This window comes from Cyprinus carpio, chromosome B22 (genome assembly GCF_018340385.1).
Source record: "Cyprinus carpio isolate SPL01 chromosome B22, ASM1834038v1, whole genome shotgun sequence".
Classification (NCBI taxonomy): Eukaryota; Metazoa; Chordata; class Actinopteri; order Cypriniformes; family Cyprinidae; genus Cyprinus; species Cyprinus carpio.
In genome coordinates, this window is record NC_056618.1 from 21,722,904 (window position 1) to 21,744,486 (window position 21,583).

The window sequence follows — 21,583 nt, forward strand, 5'->3', positions numbered from 1 at the left end:
ACTGGTAAAGTGTTTTTGTTGTCACTGTTTGGCTTACTGGTTCTTTCAAATGGGACCACAAGATAACATAGAATTATTCAAGACAAGGATTAAAATAAGTTAAATCAACAGAAAATCAAAATATGTAAAAAAAAAAAAAAAAATGTAATTCCTTATCCAGTGAATTATGATCAGCTTGAAAATCATGCAGTCTTCATATACTGTAGTGCACATTTGGGCCCTTGGAGTCAAATAATATGGATATAAATAATAAGCTTCAACTAAGCTTAAACGTTAAGTGTAGTTAAAATTTTTATTTTTTTTTAACAAATATTCATATCAAAGAAACTTTCCCGACCCAGTGGTTCTCAAAGTGTCCTTTGCACCCTCTAGAGGTCATGTGAGAGGCTTACCTGGTTGTCAGATCTCGAAAATGTACCACATTGATAATACTCATAAGAACCGATCAGGTTTGTGTGCAGTTTATCTCTGCTGCATTCTTATGGAATGGCGCCAAAAAAAGTGAATGTTTTTCTTCTTTCAAAATAATGGACTACTGTCTAAAACAGTGGTAGTTTTTCATTTTAATCAATGTCTTTTAATAAAATTCTATTATTATAGTTTATTTTACTCTGGCATACAATTTTAGTAAACAAGTAATTTAAGTTGGCAATGTGCAGTATGCCGGAAATAAAAACAGACTGTGTTGTGTGAGATTCAAAACACTAAGCTACCATATGACTTCAGAAGACTTGAAATATAGCGCACAATTTGACCTACTTTTATGGTGCTTTTTTGTGATTTTTGCAGCTTTAAAGACCAAGTCCCATTCACTCAAGTAAACAAGGGGAAGTGAAAGATGTCATTTTTTTCAAATGTGTATTCATCAAGTGTGAGGATTTCTGTATTTAGATACAGAGCACCCTACAAATTAAATGGCAAATTAAATAAACACTCATAAATTACTCACTGAAAAAGACTGCTTTGATGAACTGGTATCGATTTACTTATCTTGACAGGTAAAAAATATGCAATTATATATTTGTGTTTCTATCTGGCACAGAAGCAGATATGGTGTCACTGAAGCAATAAGAAGCTGTCAGGTGTATTTACTGAGAATTTTCAGGTCTTTGTGCTATATTTGTCGACTGTGCTAATCTAACAGTAGCTATAGCAACATGCTAAAATTATAGCTGTGGGTATACGTTGTCATGAAACATTTTAATTCACCCGAGTCACACAGTCTTTTACTTCTTGTTATTGAAATACTGCGTATGGCTGAGCTCAGATTTTTGTATGTAAATAGAAAGCCCTCAGAGATTTTGAGTGAGTTTACAATAGCTAATAATTTAAGAGTGGAAGACGAAACGTTGCTAAATTTGCATTTGATTATGACAACTTTATTTAATTGAGCCGCCTCCAATTCTAGATTTGTAGAAGAAAAAGACAAGCTGCCTTTTATCATCATGTTCAGCTGACAAGATAAGAGTTCAGAGCCTTAAGAACGGAATAATCATACTGAATAACATGATTGGATTTGCTCCCCACATTGTGGATGTTTGTGCTTTTAGCAGACTGTTGCTCAAAAAGAACAAGGGATGATGAAGTTCCAAATAATAGAGGTCGCTAGGTGCATTGCTAGGTGGCATAGCATCATTAAAAAAGAGAAAAACAATGTCAGATATCAACAAAAACATTGTTTTAATAACAAAATATCATCCACTTGGTTCTCATAAAACATCAAAACAAAGAATATATGAAGCATAATTCCATCAAATATAAATCATTCACATTGTAATGCGATAACAGAAATGCATTCTAGTATGAGTTGTTTCAAAACACAACTTTTCACCATAGTTATTAAATGACTGCAAAAATATGATGATTTTACTGCAAAAAAACACAATGTACCACATGTATAACACCCACCAGGAAGAACGAAAATAGATGATATATTCGCAGCTGTCTGTTATTGTACAATCATCGGGTCACTGAGAGTTCTTTCAAGTGTGATTTGCTTGGCATTCCACTTGTTAATTAATGATGTTCATAAACTATTACATTCCAGAATTAAAGAGTTTTTTTTTTTTCTGGAAATAAATGGACCCCAGATCCACAGCTGCCTTGTGTCTTCATTTCACAAATAATTTATCTCATCAATGATTTTAATCACATTTTTCACTAAAACTTGGGTGCACACTATGAATTTTGCCACTTTTTTGATGTCAGATACTTACACAGTCTTTTTTCATTTTTAAGGAAAAATTTGTGATTAGCTCTGAAACTGAGAATGGTATGTGAACTGCACTGATTTTTTTTTTTTATCAATATTTCGTCTTTTTTTTTATTACATTTATTTGCCATTACCCTGTTAAAGTAATTTAACAGTGCGGTAGGATTAATATTCAAAATATAAAAATTAATTTTAAGTAGCCTAAATGAATTTTGTTTTAAGGATGTTTATATATTTCTACAGGGAAATAAAAGACAAAAAAATTATTAAGTGGTGCTTTAAAATGCCAGGTCAATGCAGCTAAATGTCTGGCCTATGTGCAGAACATTCTGGTATGTATCCAATCATTAACATCATCATACAATCTGATAAGAAACATTCTTAAAGTAGGAAATCACACAGTGTACACCCACATTAACATTAGGACAAAATATCTCAAAGCTGTTCATGTTGTGCATTGTCCAAGTATCCTCAGTGCAAACTCTTTTTATTCCCCCTTTTGTCATGTTTCCTCAAGTTCGGGCTCTTCAGGAAGTGTGGTGAGATCTTGTATGACTACCTGCGGAGTTGGCATGGTGACGGGCATGGGCATTACGACTGGCACTGCCCCTCGAGAACTTTGTGGCACTGCATCCCTCTGTAGTTCTGGAGCGAGAACATGTGTTGGCGCCTCCTGCAGGTGTCTCCGGTACTGCACGAAGCTGCACATTTTCAGGACAATGGCGAGGACGTTCTTACCCATTAGTATTCCAGACACTCGGATGTCCCTATAAAACACCATATTTCCTCCCCGTATAAAAATCGTAATAAAATTAATGGCGACCAAACTGAGAATGGGATACAACAACATCTTGTGCGGCACAATGTTCACACCTTGCATGCTAATTTCACTTAGCGACACACACGGCAGAATCAGAAGTAGTATGTAGCAGTAGAAAAAAGTAAGGCCCTCCACCCATAGAGGGAGCCCTTTTCTCTGAGGCTCCCATAGGCTGGCCTGAATGTCCAAGATGTCGAGAAGATCCACCACAACCCAGAACAGCCGACTCCTCAACTCCTCCCTCTTCTTGAGCGGACGAACGTATTCCATGTGGTCGATGGCTGCCAACGTAACGTAAAGTCCCGGCACAAACACGGAAAGCAGCACCGTAAAAGCCTTGCAGGTAAGAGCGTCCACTCTCTCGCCTTCTGCCTTGTAGTTCTGGTAGACAAAGTATACCTTGATCTCCAGCACAAAGACGTAGAAGAACCAGAGAATCATGGCGTAGCCGCGTTTAGCGGTTCGTACTTCAGCGCCGACCCATACCGCAATGTACCGTAGTACAATGAGGAAACACACGTCCCCTACCATCACCATGATGCAGATGCCCACCTTCCGTGGACCTTGATTCTGCTCCACAAGGTAGGCATCCAGCAGCGCCATGCTACTCATGATAAGCACACACGAAAGGCAAACGTGTGGCTTGTTGGAAGGGGGCGGTGGGACCATGTTGATTATGAGAGACAAGATAAAAATGATGGGTGGTTGAATGTTCAATCAGAGTTTTGTAGACCCATATGAGTTGCCTTAACTGTTCATCCCAAAGGCACAGCAGTCCTGGAAACAGTAGTTAATCTAAATCTGCTTAATAGCACAGCAACCTGTTCCTCGAACTGAGGCGTGATGGGAGGAAGAAATAATGAGGAAGCAAGAGAAAAAGATCAAGAATGAGCCACACTTGCTGTTTCTAAATTCAGCCAGAAGCAAACAAGCTAATGCACAGGATGTACTCCATAGTACCTCACAGCTAACCTGATTCCTCTGTCAGTCATTAGTCCTCTCACCTTAACTCTCTCCCACAGTTCTCTGAGTGAACATAGGAAACCTGTGCATACAGCCGCTTCGGTTTTCATTAATCGTTAATTGCATCGTTCACATCCAGAGTCTTAAATATTTCAGTTCTCCCGGTCTGTAAGCACAACCGCCGGCTCTTATTTTCCAAAGAAGAGTCTCACGGCTTCAAACGCGAGAGGAGAAGGCGAAATAAACCACATGCTCTCTGAAAGAGTGGGTCAGGAATGATCGGCTGTGATAAATTTCTCATTTTATGCCAGAAGTGAATCCGTTCCCAGCACTATTCCTCAGAGCGCCGCACATGAGACTACAGCTGACATGCTTCTCCTATGAGGCTCATGATTCCAGATTGCACTGAATAGTAAGTCTTCGTGTGGTTTACGTATGCATGTTTTTTCTCAGAAAAATTGCAGCAGAAGATGTCTTTGAAGCCCCGAAGTCTCAAATCCGATCCAATCCTCAGATCTCTCCCTCCCACAAAAATCGATGTTGGTTTTGAAAGGTAAAGTATTTCAAAGTAAGTTTATCTATAAGAAAATGACCTCTTTTCTGAAGGATTAAAAGCACGGCACTCCTCCACAGTAACAGTCCTGTGCCTCCTGTGGATTAAAATCCCTTTATTCTCATCTCCTCCCCAGTATTGACGCCAGAGAAGTCAATAAGTTTCCACTTGCCCTCACCTCCGAAATCTCTGCAGCGATAATCTCAATCTTCCCCCTTTCATCCTTTCAAACTCCAGAGCAATGTGCTGTGCACAGCCTGTGGCTCCTCAACATAGAGTGGTTAGATTTCACCCTCCTCCTGCTGTTTTTCTCTTCTCTCCTCCCTCTCTCTTCTCCCCTCCACTTATGCGCAGTCAGACGTTGGGTGTCAAAGAGGGACGCTCAGCAACAGCTACAGATAAAGACCGCGTGAAGCTTTCATTTGATCAGAGCTGCGCTGTCACAACTAGACCATGGGTCTACATACAATACCTCTCTTAGAGATTCCCTTTATCAGACCTTCAGTTCTTCAGAAGTTCTGCTTCAAATCATGAGCTGTGCAGTGGTCCAGGGGACTTTGATCTGATATAGGAAATCTCAGAGAAACTGTGACTGAAACAATAAAGAGAGCGAGTGAAGGTTTTCACAATGCTGAAGCATCCACTGAGAACATCAGGACAAAGATAGCTGGTCTAGATTGTAGCCCTTATTTGTGAAAAGTCTTGCAAAATTCAAGAATTTATATTTAATTTAAAATAAAGGTGAAATCAGTAAAATAATAATAATTTGCTGCTCAAGAAACATTTTATTATTTTTCAACTCAATGTTGAAAACAGTTGTGCTACTTAATATTTTTGTTTTGTGAAAAATTATAATACATTTTTGTCAGAGTTCTTAAAAATAGTTCAAAAGAACATGATTTTTCTTTAAACATTAAACAGTAATTCAACTTTTTTTGTAACATTACAAATGTCTTTACTGTCACATTTGATCGACTGAATGCATACTTTTGCGGAAATATGGTATGAAGTATTGTTTAAAGTACTGAATTAAAATTAGTAGTAAAATATTAATGTTTTAATTAATTTAAATTGTACAAATACAATACAATGTGAACTTCAGCCAACGCTAAAGTTCAACTAAATGTTTAATTGTCTGTCTGCCAGTGAAATGTATTCTATTCAGTAAATGCTTTGCTGTGTAAGTATTCTAACATACTACATCACCAGATATTTAAGTGAATGATTTAGAATGTATGAATAACGAATAAATTTGGTATTATATATAGGTTCTTCAAAAGTCAACATGAAACTTCTGTAATAGCAAAATGTAGCCAAAAATATGTCCGACACAAAAATGATGCTAGCTTTTCAGATTAATATATATGTTGATGTTTGTGTGCGTACTAGGGAGGTTCTCCAAAGTGAAGAGGAAACCGTATGCAAGCTATTATGGAAATGGGGAAAAAGAGGTAAAAATTTGATTTGTTTCCAGGGCTGAGGGGAAAGCTTTCATTTATGAACTAAAAAGGAAGAACAAAGATTTCTGATAGAGATATAAGCATGCAATGAGGAAAGTATAACAAGATTTCCTTGTTAGCAAAAGATCTACCTGCATGTTTAAATTCACCGAAGCAAACCTGAACCACAAAATTACAGGTGTTTTAGAGCAAATTTGGAACCAAACTAAGCTTTTTATGGCTGTTACTCCATGTCTGTTCTATATGTTCTGATTATATCAGCAATTAGTCATAAACCTTCAAATCAAATCACCACAATGATCGACAATCAATTAAAAATGCACAGAGCCTTTGTTGTTAATTATAAAGCGTGTTACTTATAAATGTCCTCCCAACTTAGATTACCAGAGCGTTAGACAGTCATGAATATTTGACAAGAATCCAGACCATTAGTTCCAACAATGCGAGGCAAATCTCTCGCCTTTGTTAATTGGATGTGTTTGATCACTTTCCCTGCCCACTCATTAAAATAAATCGAAATGTGCCACTGAGATCTATTACAGTAGGCTGAATCGCCTGATAGATTGTAGTTTGTACCATCGATGTGTCAAAATGTGCATCCATCCACAAGCACCGTGAGACAGAGACTCAGTTGAGTACATGGCCATAAATGACCATTAATAAATGATTCAACAGAGTGAGATGAACTTAAGAAGAGTCTGTTCAGAGTGGCATACTAATGTACTGCACTCTGCTGTTGTGTAGTATGTAAAACAGAAACGGCACTGATAGGAATTTTAAATATCTGTATATGTATGAAGCAAAATTGAGTATGTTGCATGCAGTTATAATTTTGAAAATAGTTATTTTGCATTTTTAATTTAATTTTGTGTACATTTTTTTTTAATTTTGGTAATTTATTAAAGCAATTTTGGACATATTTTAATTTTGGTAGTTTATAAAGCAATTCTGGTAATGTTTTAATTTTGCTATTTTTACAATTAAAGACACTTAAAATAAAAAAACGTGGTTGCTGTTATTTATGGGTCATTTGTGAGAGTGTGTGCATTGCATTGTGGGATACAGTACCCAGTGCAGTGTGCATAGTGTAGTGGTTTATATAGTATATTATTGGGTAATTTAATGCCTACCAAAATTTGAATGCAATTATAGTATGCTTAACTTTTGGCTGTCTGAAAAAATATATAAATGTGTACTGCACACTTTAGCAAATCTAGTAAGTCTTCCCAGTATATTCTATGCCAAAATTTGCATAATGCACACCTAGGCTACTGTAATGTATATATATATATATATATATATATATATATATATATATATATATATATATATATATATATATATTATATATAATATATGCCATTCCGAACATATCAAATGCACCAACTAGGGAATCAAATGGGCTGCATCCAAACTTTTCATTCCGAAAGCACATTTGTCTCGTTTAATGAGCCACTTCAACACAAACTTGGCAAGGAGTGCAAAATTACTCTCTGCTTAACCTGAGCAATTACAAGTCCCAAACTTGCTGCATAATATACTGCACCCCGTAGCGTAACGAAACTAAACATACCCTTTATGTCTCTTAATTAAATCTGCTAGCTGTAACTGCAAGTGACACTGAGCATGTTCTATGTAGTGTAGACGGAGGCATAATTTCATTACTGCACCATACCGGGAGATGCAGATGCATACTGGGAGCATCTGTAATCGTATTCGATCAGAGAAGCAATAAACTGTGAAAGTAATATAACAAGTCCTAGGACCTAAGGAACATGCATTATACATGGGACCGGGATGCTCTAAGATGAAATACAGAAGTTTTCTGCCTTCTGCTGATGTGTTAATGTAAGCCGTGTAAATCTTACAAGGAGTTTGCTTACAGAGAGCCCCATTAAATAAATCTTGCCCTTGAAGTCTTAAAACTCGGAATAAGAGCTGGTACTGCAGTAACGCACACATACAATGCCTGGATCATTCCTGCTGTGTAGTGCATTTTCATGTTTCTATAATGGATTAAATATTAAACTCACAAATTTTAAAGACTGAAGCCATGTTGATTAAGTGAGCATGGAATGAATTTTAAAATATCTAGTAGGAAAACAACTACACAAAAGTATTAGCAATGCATTTGATCAATTGTGTCATTTTTTGTGGTAGTTGGTTTGGCTTTGACAAAAAAAAAAAAATAAATAAAATAAAATACAAATTTAAAGCATGGTTAAAAATAATACAATTATTCAGACTGTTGACAACTTTATGCAAGCCAAAGTTCAATAATAATAATAAATTTTTACACTCAGTATTTCAGCACAAATTACAATTTTTCAAATTATATTTAAAAAAATGGGAAATAGAAATAGATTTTTTTTTTTTTTTTAATGATCTTGCATAAAAGTGTAAACTGTTTTAAAACATTACACAATTTATCAAATGCATTGGTAAAGTTCCTGTGGCTCAGTGGTAGAGCTAAATGCATAATTGTAAATGTAATACTTTCTGATGGTTTGTATATTTCTTTTCCCTCCAAAATGATGTCACTTCCTGAGGGTTTTGTCAGGTATTCTTTTTTTCCCCCCAGAATTCCAAAAGCATGTGCAAAAAACAACACAACAATTTCTTAGTGGATTTCTCTCACAGAGTTCAAAAAGTACAGAAATTATCCGTCTATCGATGAAAGGAATGATTGTGTCTGCAGAAAATGATTGTTTTTTTTTCCCTTTGTGCGCACAGAAGAAGCATTTATTTTCTTGAATCTGTGAGTAAGAGAGATCAGGCTCCAAGTGTTCATTTTTAGCAGTGGCCTACTTCTCTGTCACCATGAAGAATTGTCCCCGGGCATAAGACCTGTTCCACGTACCTCTCTCCTTCCGTCTTCCCCACTCTCTCTCTCCCTCAACCATTTTTCTTCCTTTAAGTTTTCACCCAAATCCACAGAGCTATCCAGTAGAGGCTTGTTAAAGGAATAGCTCATCCAAAAATCAGGAGTCTGTAATTATTTACTCACCCTCTAGACCTGTATGTTGATATTTTTTTCTGCAGAGCAAAGGTATTTTTAAAGAACTGATGCATTAAAACTTTTGTTGACATGACAGATGTCCAAAAAAATTAAACAAAATATCATAAAATATTAAGTGAAGTTGTGAAGTTTCAAACCAAATAAGTATTACTAGACAGTATTCAGTTTAGGATATGATTTACTTTGGGACAATTTTCACTCAAAATTGCTAGTATAAATCTTTTAAATAATTACAAAGAAATGGCAAGTAACAGAATAGAAAGACTGAAACAGTATTTTGTTGTAAAACATACTCTGATTTTCTTTGTTTTATTTACAACTTCGAAAAATCATTTTTTACAATGTGTACTGAAGGCTAACTGAAAACTTGCTTTAGTAATATAATGTGATATGATTAAAAGACGTGAATAAATACACAATTTGTTAAGTGATTTTCTGTAATTTCTTATCAGGCACCGAACAGAGTACCAAAAGACAGATACTTACACAAGTTAAGAAAAATACATCATGTACACATGCAATGGAGTATATCTCTGCATTATTTAACATAACTTGATTGTGTGTGTGTGGTGTGTATGTGTGTGTGAGCTGAGTGGGAGTTCGATGTCTCTGGTTTCTGCCTGGGTAACTGCAGACGGAGATTGCAGACTATGTTGCCCTCAGGCAAATCGACTTTCATTTCAAATGGTTCACCCACAGAGGCAGCTTACTGTACAGTACCTCTCTCTCCAATAATAACTCGTCAACACATTCTGTTGGATTTATGGCTAGCAACTGCAAGTTAACATATTGGTTCATCTCATAAATTCCCAGCATGTTTATGGAGACATTGTAGGTCCATACGTGAATCAGTCCATTTGCTGATGAGCATCGAAGAGAATGTCTGAACACTGAATATCTGATTAGAATAGCATGACATAGGTTGTTTGCATAGGGAGTTTTTTTTTTTTTTTTTTTTAACTGTTGGTCTATGTGCATATATCTTTGGACATTTTTTCCATGACTTAGGCCTACTTTTTTCCAGTCTGTTATTTTGGCGACATTTCCACACCCCGAAACGTGCCGCTGAATGAAACTAACTGTGATTGGTTGTTTGACATGTCAGTCAAACGGCCTCATGGGGGGGCCTTGGCCAATGAAAGCTGCCATGAATTCCAGACCTTCAGCCGTCAGTCTGAAGGTCTGGCTATGCAACCAGTCTGACTCACGAACGAAGGACTCTAATGACCTGGTTCTTTTGAGTGAATCAAAAACATACAGCACAAACAGTCTGGTGAAGAAATAATGTAATGAATGTTTTTTAGTGACTCAAATGCATGTAACACAACCAGTCAATTTCCCAAACAAATTATTCTAATGAGTCAGCCATTTTAGTGAATCAAACACACACAGCTCAAACAAGTAAGTCTGTTTGCCGAAGGAATGACTATAAATGAATCGGTTCTTTTTAGTGAATCAAACACTTGCAATGCAACCAGTGTAGTCTGTTTCCCAAATGAGATCAGTTACTGTATTCTTACTGACTGGCTATGCATTTGACAACATACATAGTTAAGGATAAAGATAGTTGTTTGTTTATTGTTAAAGCAAATTATTGGATTATTGATATTGATTCAGTGCACAATGCTGCCCATATGGCTTGCTAATTTGCTAATATGGCCATGCTAAAATGTGCAGTTTATGCACTTCTAAAGAATACGGAGTAAAAAATATATTAAAAGTAATTCAACTTTTAAATAAGCAATTCAAGATTCCGGCGCTTTGTTCCATTTAAACACACACAAAAAAATAAAAAATGCATGCAGTGTAAATGACACCTCAAATTGACAATATCAGCATAAATAGCATCCAAGTCTATGATTATTGCTCTGCAATTAAATGTAAAGCAATCATGTGGATGTTGAGAACCATCACATCACAGGCAGTTTATTTTTAACGAGCCTACTTGATTAATCGCAGTAGATTCTAGAAGTCTCTATGAAGGCTGCCTCTGACCCACAAAAATAATTCCAGCCCCCATCTTCTCCCAAGTTTTATGGTGCTCGTATTAAAAAGTCATGAGAAGACTTGCTAAAAATGCATTCGGCCACATCAAATTAGCCCAATTAATGCTGGAAGCTCAGGAGCATGCATGTGTTCCAGCATGCATCACTGCATTCTGTATTGCTTGTGTTCTGTCTTCCTCTAGAACCTGATCATAGCCCACCGCCGTAACCACCGCTGGGATTCAGCAGCAGTTGAAAAGACATGCAGTGGCACCTATACTGTAAGTGTTTGGACACATAAACTATAGTTAAAAATGCATGAATGTCTTTGCATTGCATAATTCAGTATCAAAACAAGTGACATTTATTTTAAAGCTATCATTAACATTTCACATAAAGACGTTTGTTAGGTTTTAAAAGGTAAAACAGTAGATACCCTTTTGAAAAAGAAGTAAAATTTAGCATAGTTTTAAAAAGAGTAATTGGGTCCTTTAAAAGAATATACTTTAGTGTGAACTGAATATGTTTTCAGGCATTGAATTGCATGTTAATTGCAGTGTTAATTTAGCATTACATCACTTTCTCACCAGGGGGTCGTTTATGCAGTAAATGGGTGCCGTCAGAATGAGAGTCCAAAAAGCTGATAAAAACATCACAATAATCCATAAGTAATCCACACGACTCTAGTCCAGCAATTAATATCTTGTGAATCCATAATATTGATTTCTCCAATGAAAAGTCATCTCGTCTGAATTAGGAGAGAAATACGTATGGATCTGTTCTGTCTAATATATCTAGTTTTGGCCAGACTATAAGGGAGCATTGCATGTAGTCTTCGCAGAGCAGGAAAACCCATAACACTTTGAGATAAATTGAGTGAAAAAAATAACAGAAAACTAATCTAAAATGGCAGTATGGAAGCAGATTAGTCTCAAATATAATTCAAGCAAAAAACACGATTCACACATGCGTAGACAATTTCACATGCATGAAACCTAATTCACGTACACACAAAAAAAAAAATTCACACAAAAAAAAAATTCACAAAAAGCAAATTACAAGTGCGTGAAAAAAAAATATATATTCATAAAATACATTTCACAAATGCCAAACACAATTCGTAGATATACAACTGTGCACAAAAACCTTTGAATGTTTAAAATGTACGAGTGTCTGAATGTACAAATCGCCATTTACTACGAATCCACTCGGATTTGTGTGTGTGTGTTTTTGAGACTTTCCTGGCAGAGCTCTCTTCCCACGTGGGTCTGTCGTACTCTTTAGCCAATCAGATGCGAGCTTACCATTCAACCAATCATATAATAAGCCACTGAGAGTGCATTCAAGGAGCACGATTCTGCGCACCTTTTGCGCAATATGGATTAATTAGAACAGAAAATTAAGCCTTTACATCAGTAATCCCATAGACAGTAAAGATAAATGGACACAGCGACCCAACTGGAACTCAATTGAGACAAGTGAAGCCCATTTTTAGCGATTTTTAGCACTTCCGTTTCTGACGCGCAGACTCAAGCTACGTCAGCAACCTGTCTGACAGATGTAAATCTTCTAGTAGCTGTGCGTGCAAACTGCAGAGCTTGCAGAGACGGCGAGCTTGAGCGGGGAGTTCTTTGGCGTGAGTGAGCAGGAGTAAGTATTCTGATTAAATTATTTTGTATAGTATTTTAAAATGTAACGCCAGGGCTTCTATGGGCTTCTCTCTTGACGTCTCCCCGATTGCCTGCGAGCTTCTGAATGCACTCTCAGTGGGCTTATGATATGATTGGTTGAATGGTAAGCTCGCATCTGATTGGCTAAAGAGTACGACAGACCCACGTGGGAAGAGAGCTCTGCCAGGAAAGTCTCAAAAACACACACACACAAATCCGAGTGGATTCGTAGTAAATGGCGATTTGTACATTCAGACACTCCTACATTTTAAACATTCAAAGGTTTTTGTCCACAGTTGTATATCTACGAATTGTGTTTTGCATTTGTGAAATGTATTTTATGAATATATAATTTTATTTTGCGCATGTGAATTTCTTTTTGTGAATATATTTTTTTTTTTCACGCATGTGAATTTTTTTTGTGTGTACGTGAATTAGGTTTCATGCATGTGAAATTGTCTACGCATGTGTGAATCGTGTTTTTTGCGTGAATTATATTTGAGACTAATCTGCTTCCATATGGCAGAAGTGTATATGGTAACTGTTCAATAGTTCAGTAGTTTTAAAATTGATTATTTTACGTAATATTTATTCAGTGTTTCCATCACCCTTTATTTATGCACATTTTAAAGTATCGCATCAGAAACGAGTGATGGAAATAATTGAATAAATTGAATAAAAATACCTTAATTCAAAAAAAATTTCTCACACTCAATTTAGTTTTTTACTTACTCGAAAAAAAAATAATTAAAACAAATAAAGAAAGAAACAAACACATTTGACAAGTAAATTTCTCCATGTGCATCAAAAAAGTCATGTGACTTTGCCCTATAGGACGGCAACAACTGACTAACCAGCGGACTGATCTTGTTCCATAGCATCTGAAATGTTGTTATGGTAATTTTTAAATGTCCGAGCAAAGTCTGTCATCAGAGTATTTCTGTAAAGTATTATATTCATTGGCTTCTCCTTCTTTTCTTAATGATATTTATAGTGCCAGTTAGTTACAGTATGATTTGTTCTCTTCAACTCGTTGGATAGAAACGGTGCTTATTCACAAATGTTTTGTGATATTTCAATTTTGTGCATAAGTTAAATTCACAACTTTTGATGGAAGCCTGGTTAATGTATTTGTATGCTTAGTATTTTGTCATTAGCTTAGCAACATAGTAACGGCGAACTCCACTGAAATCAAATGTGTGCGGAGTTGCCCCTGTAGAACATTTTAAAGGTTTTGAAACTGAGTTCAAACGCATTTTGACATGTTCTTGTTGTCAAATGTTTGGAAAGCCTGAGGGAAAACACAAACAATCATCTTGAGATCAGAAAGTCACTGCAAAAATGGCCCAGACAAGTGAAGTCAGTTGTGAAAGGTCTTGCAGCATTTGTTTACAAATGCCACTCATACATTTTTAACTAACTTTACTCTAAACCTCTGACTTCAGTGTCCAAATACTTTTTGGGGCCACAGTAGTTTGAAGTGGTCCCAAAAAACTGCTTTGAGTGTTGCTTCAGTATTCAAGCCGTATTTTTAGATCGTGTTTACCTAGCAGATCAGAAAACACTGAAAATCTTTGATCAAAATATGTCTCTTCCTCTGACATTTTGATAGACAGGCTAAGTTGCAAACGTTTGACTGAGTAACTGTTATTTTAGATTTAATCAGAGAGATTTGTTTGTGCAGGTGTGTGTGTGTGTGTGTGTGTATATATATATATATATATATATATATATATATATATATATATATATATATATAGTTCATTAAATGTGATGATATACAGCCAGAAAAACAAAAATCGCATGTGTGGGAATACCATTAATCACACATATGTAATCATTGATAACTTTTGCTCTAGCTGAATCTGACTCATTAACTCTCCAGGGACGCTGAGCGCGGAGGCCCAAGCAGATGTTTACCAAAGCATGCTTTCCAAACTCTTCAACCTTTCCTTTCCCCTGTACTTCGACTTCAAAGCTCGGAGGGGGCAACCACCCACACATTATCATAAAACCTCATACCTGAAGGAGCATGTTAATTTGACGCAGCTGTTGGCATAAGTGAGTAAAATTAAGGAGAGGAGGGAGGACTTCCAAGACCTGTTGCTGGAGACGAATGAATGGCTGTTCCCCTGTCAAGGGACAATAAACCACTTTGGATGGAAATTCACATTTTTTAGACATGAATTAGTGGCAGCTTACAAAAGTACATAACAGGGTCTCTTCACAAATAGGGCAGATTTTTGTAGTGAGAGTTACTAGATATAAATTATGCAAATATGTATGTGTATATATATATACGGGTCAAAGACGAAAAAGTGTTTAAGCATAAAAAAGTGTAATACTGCTTTAAACTGTTGTAGTTTTTCCCCTAAAAAATGCAAAAAGTTTTCTGTTTTATTTAATTGCAATTTTGTTTTTGTTTTTCTGAGCAAAAAATAAATATCATACATTTTCCCCTGATTTACAGAAGACACCCAGTAAAATGTCATTCAGTGTAACAATCTTGTCAGCCATATTTATAACAAAAATCAATTTATGACATATTAAAAGACTAATTACTTTCACCCCAAATACTAATGAGTTGTAATTTTACATTTTTAACATTTGCCACTATCCTAGGTTTTGCCCATTTGTCAGTAAGAATATTTTACTAATTTAAAACACAATAAAATTTTATATGGCTCCATTATTCTTTTAGATATTTTAATATGTACACGTCAGAATAAGCATGTTGTTTGAATTTTTGCATAAATATTGTGTTACACTGAATGACAATGTAACATTATTTCAACCAAATTTTGACATTTTATTCTCCAAAAACTTATTTGAAACCTTAAAAGTACACATTTTACTTACATTTAATGTGCTTTCTATGGACACAAAATCACTTTTGTACATTTCTTTTGATGCGGACATCTTAACGTCTTTGACCCATATATATATAAATATATATATATATAAATATATATATATATATATATATAGGCCTATGCTATAGATAGATAGATAGGCTAGATATCATTCAAATGGCTGATGATTGATTCAGGAGTGAAGTAAATGGTTCTTTATGAATGGTCCATTGAATCATTAGGCTTGTTCGACTTGAAGAGGATCATCACCATCAGATCGATCGGTGTATGACATCAAAGTCCCGCGAGAGCAATTTAAGAGCATAAGGAGCCGTCTGCTCTCTAATCGCTCTCGCAGGACTTTGATGTCATACACCGATCGATCTGATGGTGATAATCCGCTTCAAGTTGAACAAGCCTGCCGGTTTGTGCAGCGCCGCTTTAAATGCAACGCGCCAAATGTTTCACCCAGTTCGTACTATACCTGAAAAAACACAACAAAAAATACAAAACTACTTAAAGTCTTTATATTTTTGTTGGCAAAATTGTGCAAAACAGACAACATTGTGTTTAAAATGACACAATATTAACTTCTTACTTACTGAACCTAGATCAGCATCACATTTGCATTCGAGTGATATTGCTTAAAGGGATACTCCATCCCAAAATGAATTTTCTGTCATTAATCATTTACCCCCATGTCATTCCAAATTCGTAAAAGCTTAGTTTGTCTTCGAAACACAATTTAAGATAGTTTGGATGAAAACTAGTAGGCTTGTGACTCTCCCATAGAAAGCCATGATGCTTTTCATATTTTCCTGGACCTTGACACTGTTATTTATTTGGCAGTCTATGGGACAGTCTCAAGCCTACCGGTTTTCATCCAAAATATCTTAAATTGTGTTCTGAAGACGAACAAAGCTTTTACGGGTTTGGAAAAACATGGGGGTAAGTGAATAATGACAAAATTTTCATTTTGCGGTTAAGTAACCCTTTAACTATATGATGTAAATATGAGATGAAAACTCAAACGGGCATTTTTGCCCCATATCTTGAATTTTAGGTGCATTCTATCTACATTCTCTAGGCTCCATTATGTAGTGAGTTGTTGCCCTGCCTCATATTTGTCATCAACCAACCAAATAAAATCCCATATAACCAACCCTAATAGAAACCTGATTAAAAAACATAAACCTATGGCTAGATTATTAGTGGAATACAAATAATTAACTAATTAATCTAATTAACGCGTTAAATTACCAGCCCTAACATATATCTAAATTAAATTACAAGCCCCAACATATAACATATATATATATATATATATATATATATATAAATCGAGATTAACCATATCTAAAATACGTTTTTGTTTACATAATATATGTATGTGTACTGACTGTGTATATTTATTATGTATATATAAATACACGCACATGCATGTATATATTTCAGAAAATAGGTTATATATTTAATATATTTATGTATAGAAATATATACTGTATGTGTGTGTATTTATATTATATATACATAAATATACACAAAACACATATATTATGCAAACAAAAACTTATTTTGGATGTGGTTAATCGCGATTAATCATTTGACTGCACTAATATATATATACATATAAAGATACATAGATAATATATAGATATTATAGATATATAGATAATTCATTAATTTAAAAAAATATAAATTAAATTAATTCAGTATATATATACACACACACACACACATAAAATTACAAATTATATAGTAATATAAGTATAGTAATAATCATGTAGTGTACCATATACATAATATGCATATAGTTATAAACAATATCTATAATTAATCTTATAACAAAAAAGAATATATATATGTGTGTGATGTGTGTGTGTGTGTGTGTGTGTGTGTGTGTGTGTGTGTGTGTGTGTGTGTATGTGTATATGTATGTATGTATATATAATATAATTACACACACACAGTATATATTTATATACATAAATATATTTAATATATAAACAACCTATTTTCTGAAATATATTCATGCATGTGCATGTTTTTATATATACATAATAAATATACACATACATATATAAAAAGATACATAGTCATAAATAATGAGAAACACACACAGACTTTTTTGCATTTTAATGCATTTGATAAAATTATTACTTATATATCAAGTCTCTTTCAGACCCTGTTTTGTGTAAAATGGCAACCAACCACAGTTTTGTTTCTCTCAGAGGTTGATATTAAACAGACAAAGAAAATATTGCTCCATAAACTCATCCAGAAGAACATTCACAGCTTGCTCTTCGTTTAATTGCTCCTCATAAACTAAAAAGCCTCGTGTAGTAGATCTCATAAAAAAGGCAGTAATCACGCTTATGAAAATGGCAGTTTTCCTACAAGACCTTCTTCATTGTCCAGTGCCTATCTTCAGAAAATACAATTGATTTTGCACACTTCTATATTTAAAGGATATTTAAACACAGAGATTAGCGCCTGACGCTTTCACATCTGTGCATCCTCCAATACATTCTCGCCACATTTTCCTATCTACTTTTCTTGTGACTAATACCACTTGCATACGAGTGCTTATGGATAATCACAGTTGGCAGCCTCGGCTGTGTTGTGGATAATCTTTTTAGCTCTTTTCTTGTTCTTGTTCAATTTGTAGGAGTGCTGTGGATCCAAACCAGCCAACAAGCTGGCCAATATTTGCAGAAATGTTTTGTGAGGGCTTGTGGAAGCCTGGCTGGGTTTTATCATTTATCAATAAATGTAAATTATTAAAGTGTTTATGGCTTACTGACACTCAGTACATCGCACCCGAGTCTGTAACATCATTACAGTGCTGCCAAGCACAGAATATGTTTTGTCAAGGCTTTTATGAAAGTATTTATTCATCCTGCTGATGCAACTTGGGGTGATGTGCAGAGCAGGTACTGCATTGTGCAAAGAAAAATATTGCTTATAATAATCTATAATATATAATCTGCTTTGAAAAACTGGCTACTTTATGAATCATGTTATGCATGTCTGTTTTGTTTTGTTTCTGGTTTATGATCTGTTCATTTATTATTTATGTATGTCATTTTATATTGTGTAGATGACCTTTAAATGTTTGGAACAAAAGTAATAATAATAATTATTATTATTATTATTTAATACTACTACTATTACTACTCATACTACAATTTCATTTTATATTTTATAACATGCCCTTCAATGTTTGAAAAAAGCCAAGTATTTATTTATTTATTTGTTTCATATTTTATTGTGTAAGGTGTCCTTCAGTGTTTGGAAATAGCTGATGATAATAATAATAATAATAATAATAATAATAATAATAATAATAATAATAACTATTATTATTATTGTTATTATTATTATTATTTAGTAAATCATTTATGTAATTTTATATTGTTTATGTCCTCTTCCTGTCTAATTGGATGGTTCTTTGTCAAAAAACACCTGCAGTGGACCAATCTTAAAGCTCAAATCGATGTGCGCATGGTATAATACCAAAAATGTTTACCTCAGGTAAATGCAGTATGATATTTGTGGCCCAATATTTTGTGCTCTAATATTCCTGTTTTTGTCCAATTCCCAGTGCTGCCAAAAACGATATCAAGAAAAACAGCTATTGGGCATGCATAATATTTCTGACAACATAGAAATGGTTTTGTTTTCCCTCCGATGGAACATGGCAGACTTAAGATCAGTCACAGAAATATCATATGGCACAGAGGAACCACAAGCACGGGTCAGGTAATTTCATGGAGCGCATTTTCACAGCATATCAAAAATTCATGCACCAACAATATATATTGGCAATATGCACCCTGCAGAGGATACCAATGACTTAGCATCTCTAGAGTCATATGTGTGCTTACACTTCGAAGCATGCTGCAGTATAAATGTTGTTTATTAATATCAGCCTAACAGACATTCTAAATTTCCCCTTAGGGGTCAATAAAGTGACTTTATAAACAAATCCAGTCTCACTGGGTGAGCCAAATTCAAAGGCATTTGTATAAAATGACCGATATGTGCATGCATGGCCGCACCTCGATTGGATTTTATATTAATATTCCAAAGCTGCTACAGACATTAGTCCCACAAAAAAATCCATGCAGGTCACATACCCAAAATCTGAAGCAGAAACACTTTTTTTAAATCAGATATTTCTTGCATAATAAAATAAGCCAGTTTTTCCATTGTGACGGTTAAGGGCATCTTCTCCCTAAACACTCATAACAGTAGTGTGATAAGGAATTTATTTTTATTTTTTTTAATTCAAGGGTATGTATGTATGTATGTATTTATTATAAATTCATATTTATATAGAATTGAATATCATTATATTTAAATATTGTATTATATAATTTTTTTGTGCATTACAGAAGTGAAAATTTGAGGTGAAAACAACAACTACTACTATTACTAATAATAATCCTAAAAGGGCTTAATTTCCTTTATATAAATCTAATTAAAAAAAATAATTAAAATAAAACACGTTTTAAAATGTGATGATGATGATGATAATAATGATAAGAAGGAGGAGGATAATTAAAAAAATTAGTTATTACATTTAAAGTTATTACATTTAAAAATAACAAAAACATATATAATACATTTACAAATGTTAGAAATGTTTTAATTAATATGCTTACTTAATACAACTTAAATATTTTATATTTTGTCGTATTTATTTTTCATTATAAATGCATATTTATATAGGATTTTATATTTATATAATTTTTATACATTACAGAAGTGAAAATCTAAGGTGAAAATGTACACATTAATAATAAGAATTATGTAATATTTTTAAAATATGAAAATGTTTTTATAATACTTATTAAAAATACTAAAACATAATACTTTTATAAATGTTATAAAATGTTTAATTAATAATAATAATAAAAATATAATTAAATAATTTATTTTCTTTAAATGTATTTATGTATTTACACACATAAACATTTTATATATTTTTGTGTTTAAAATAAACACAATATCGGAATAATTTTATACAACAATTAAAACATTTATCTGTTGTTTTATTTTTTGTATAAAATAAAAATTAAATAATTCCATAAATTGTTTAAATGATTAATTATACTATTTTATTTATATTTATTATATTGTGTAAATTATTAATTATTCTTAATAAATTAATGTGTGAGTAAATAACTATTTTCATTGTATGCAATGGAAATAAAAGGAAATTGAATATATATATAATTAGTAATCAGTATACATAATTACTGATTATAATGACTTATTTTGTTTTTACACGTTGCATCGCGCCGCGTAAACATAAAACCATGTCTGCATTTGTGATCTGAGAAACAACAAGCGCTATTCTACACTGCTCAAAACTCAAATTTAAAGTGACAAATCCTTTAAATATGTAAACGTACTTACAGGCTGTGAGTCAGAACAGCTGGCATTGTAGTCTACTCTTCCAGGTTCAGGAAATAGTCCTCCATAAAATGTGCTGCACACTAAATATTTGGGTTGAACTGTTTTGGAACAGTGTTGTAAATACAACTTAACCACTGATTTCTAGTTGTGTCCTCTTTTGGAAGACCAAACAAAGTATTTTCGCTTTCACAACGAAACACACAGCGTCTCCACGACACAGCGGCGGTGGTGGCGGCAGCAACAGCGAGAATAAAAGTTACGCCCTCTTTCTTTACATAAACATTTGGGCAAATGTTATGTTATGTTATATTTGTTCAATGTTATGTTATGCAATGTTATGCAAATCTTCCCACATCGTGATGTAGACATGTGGGGGTGTGTTTAAACGAGCCGTTTTAGGGGGGTGTGGTTGACTCTTAACTTTTATAAAGAATATCTCTTTGGATTTGAGACTTTAGTTTTTGCAGCTTTACAAATCTTCTTTATGCACCAAGACCTTGTAACACTCCAAAGAGAAAGGAAAACTTGAAATTGCATCATATGACCCCTTCAATTAACTACATGTACTTACTATATGGTTAGGGTAAGGATTAGGGTTTGGTTTAGGGTTACTTGTATGTAATTC

The 21,583-nt window shown here is 34.1% G+C and overlaps 1 protein-coding gene across 1 annotated transcript; it reads right to left on the reverse strand.

Annotated features, from left to right (window-relative positions):
- Positions 1 to 1,663: 1,663 nt before the first annotated feature.
- Positions 1,664 to 5,078, reverse strand: LOC109083478 (transmembrane protein 121-like). Its single transcript, XM_042749713.1, has one exon. It carries the CDS (start codon positions 3,699 to 3,701, stop codon positions 2,715 to 2,717), a length of 987 nt encoding a protein of 328 aa, XP_042605647.1. The 5' UTR covers positions 3,702 to 5,078; the 3' UTR covers positions 1,664 to 2,714.
- Positions 5,079 to 21,583: the final 16,505 nt, after the last annotated feature.

Coding starts and splice junctions, on each gene's coding strand:
- LOC109083478 (XM_042749713.1), bottom strand. CDS start 3,701: ATGGTCCCACCGCCCCCTTCCAACAAGCCACACGTTTGCCTTTCGTGT.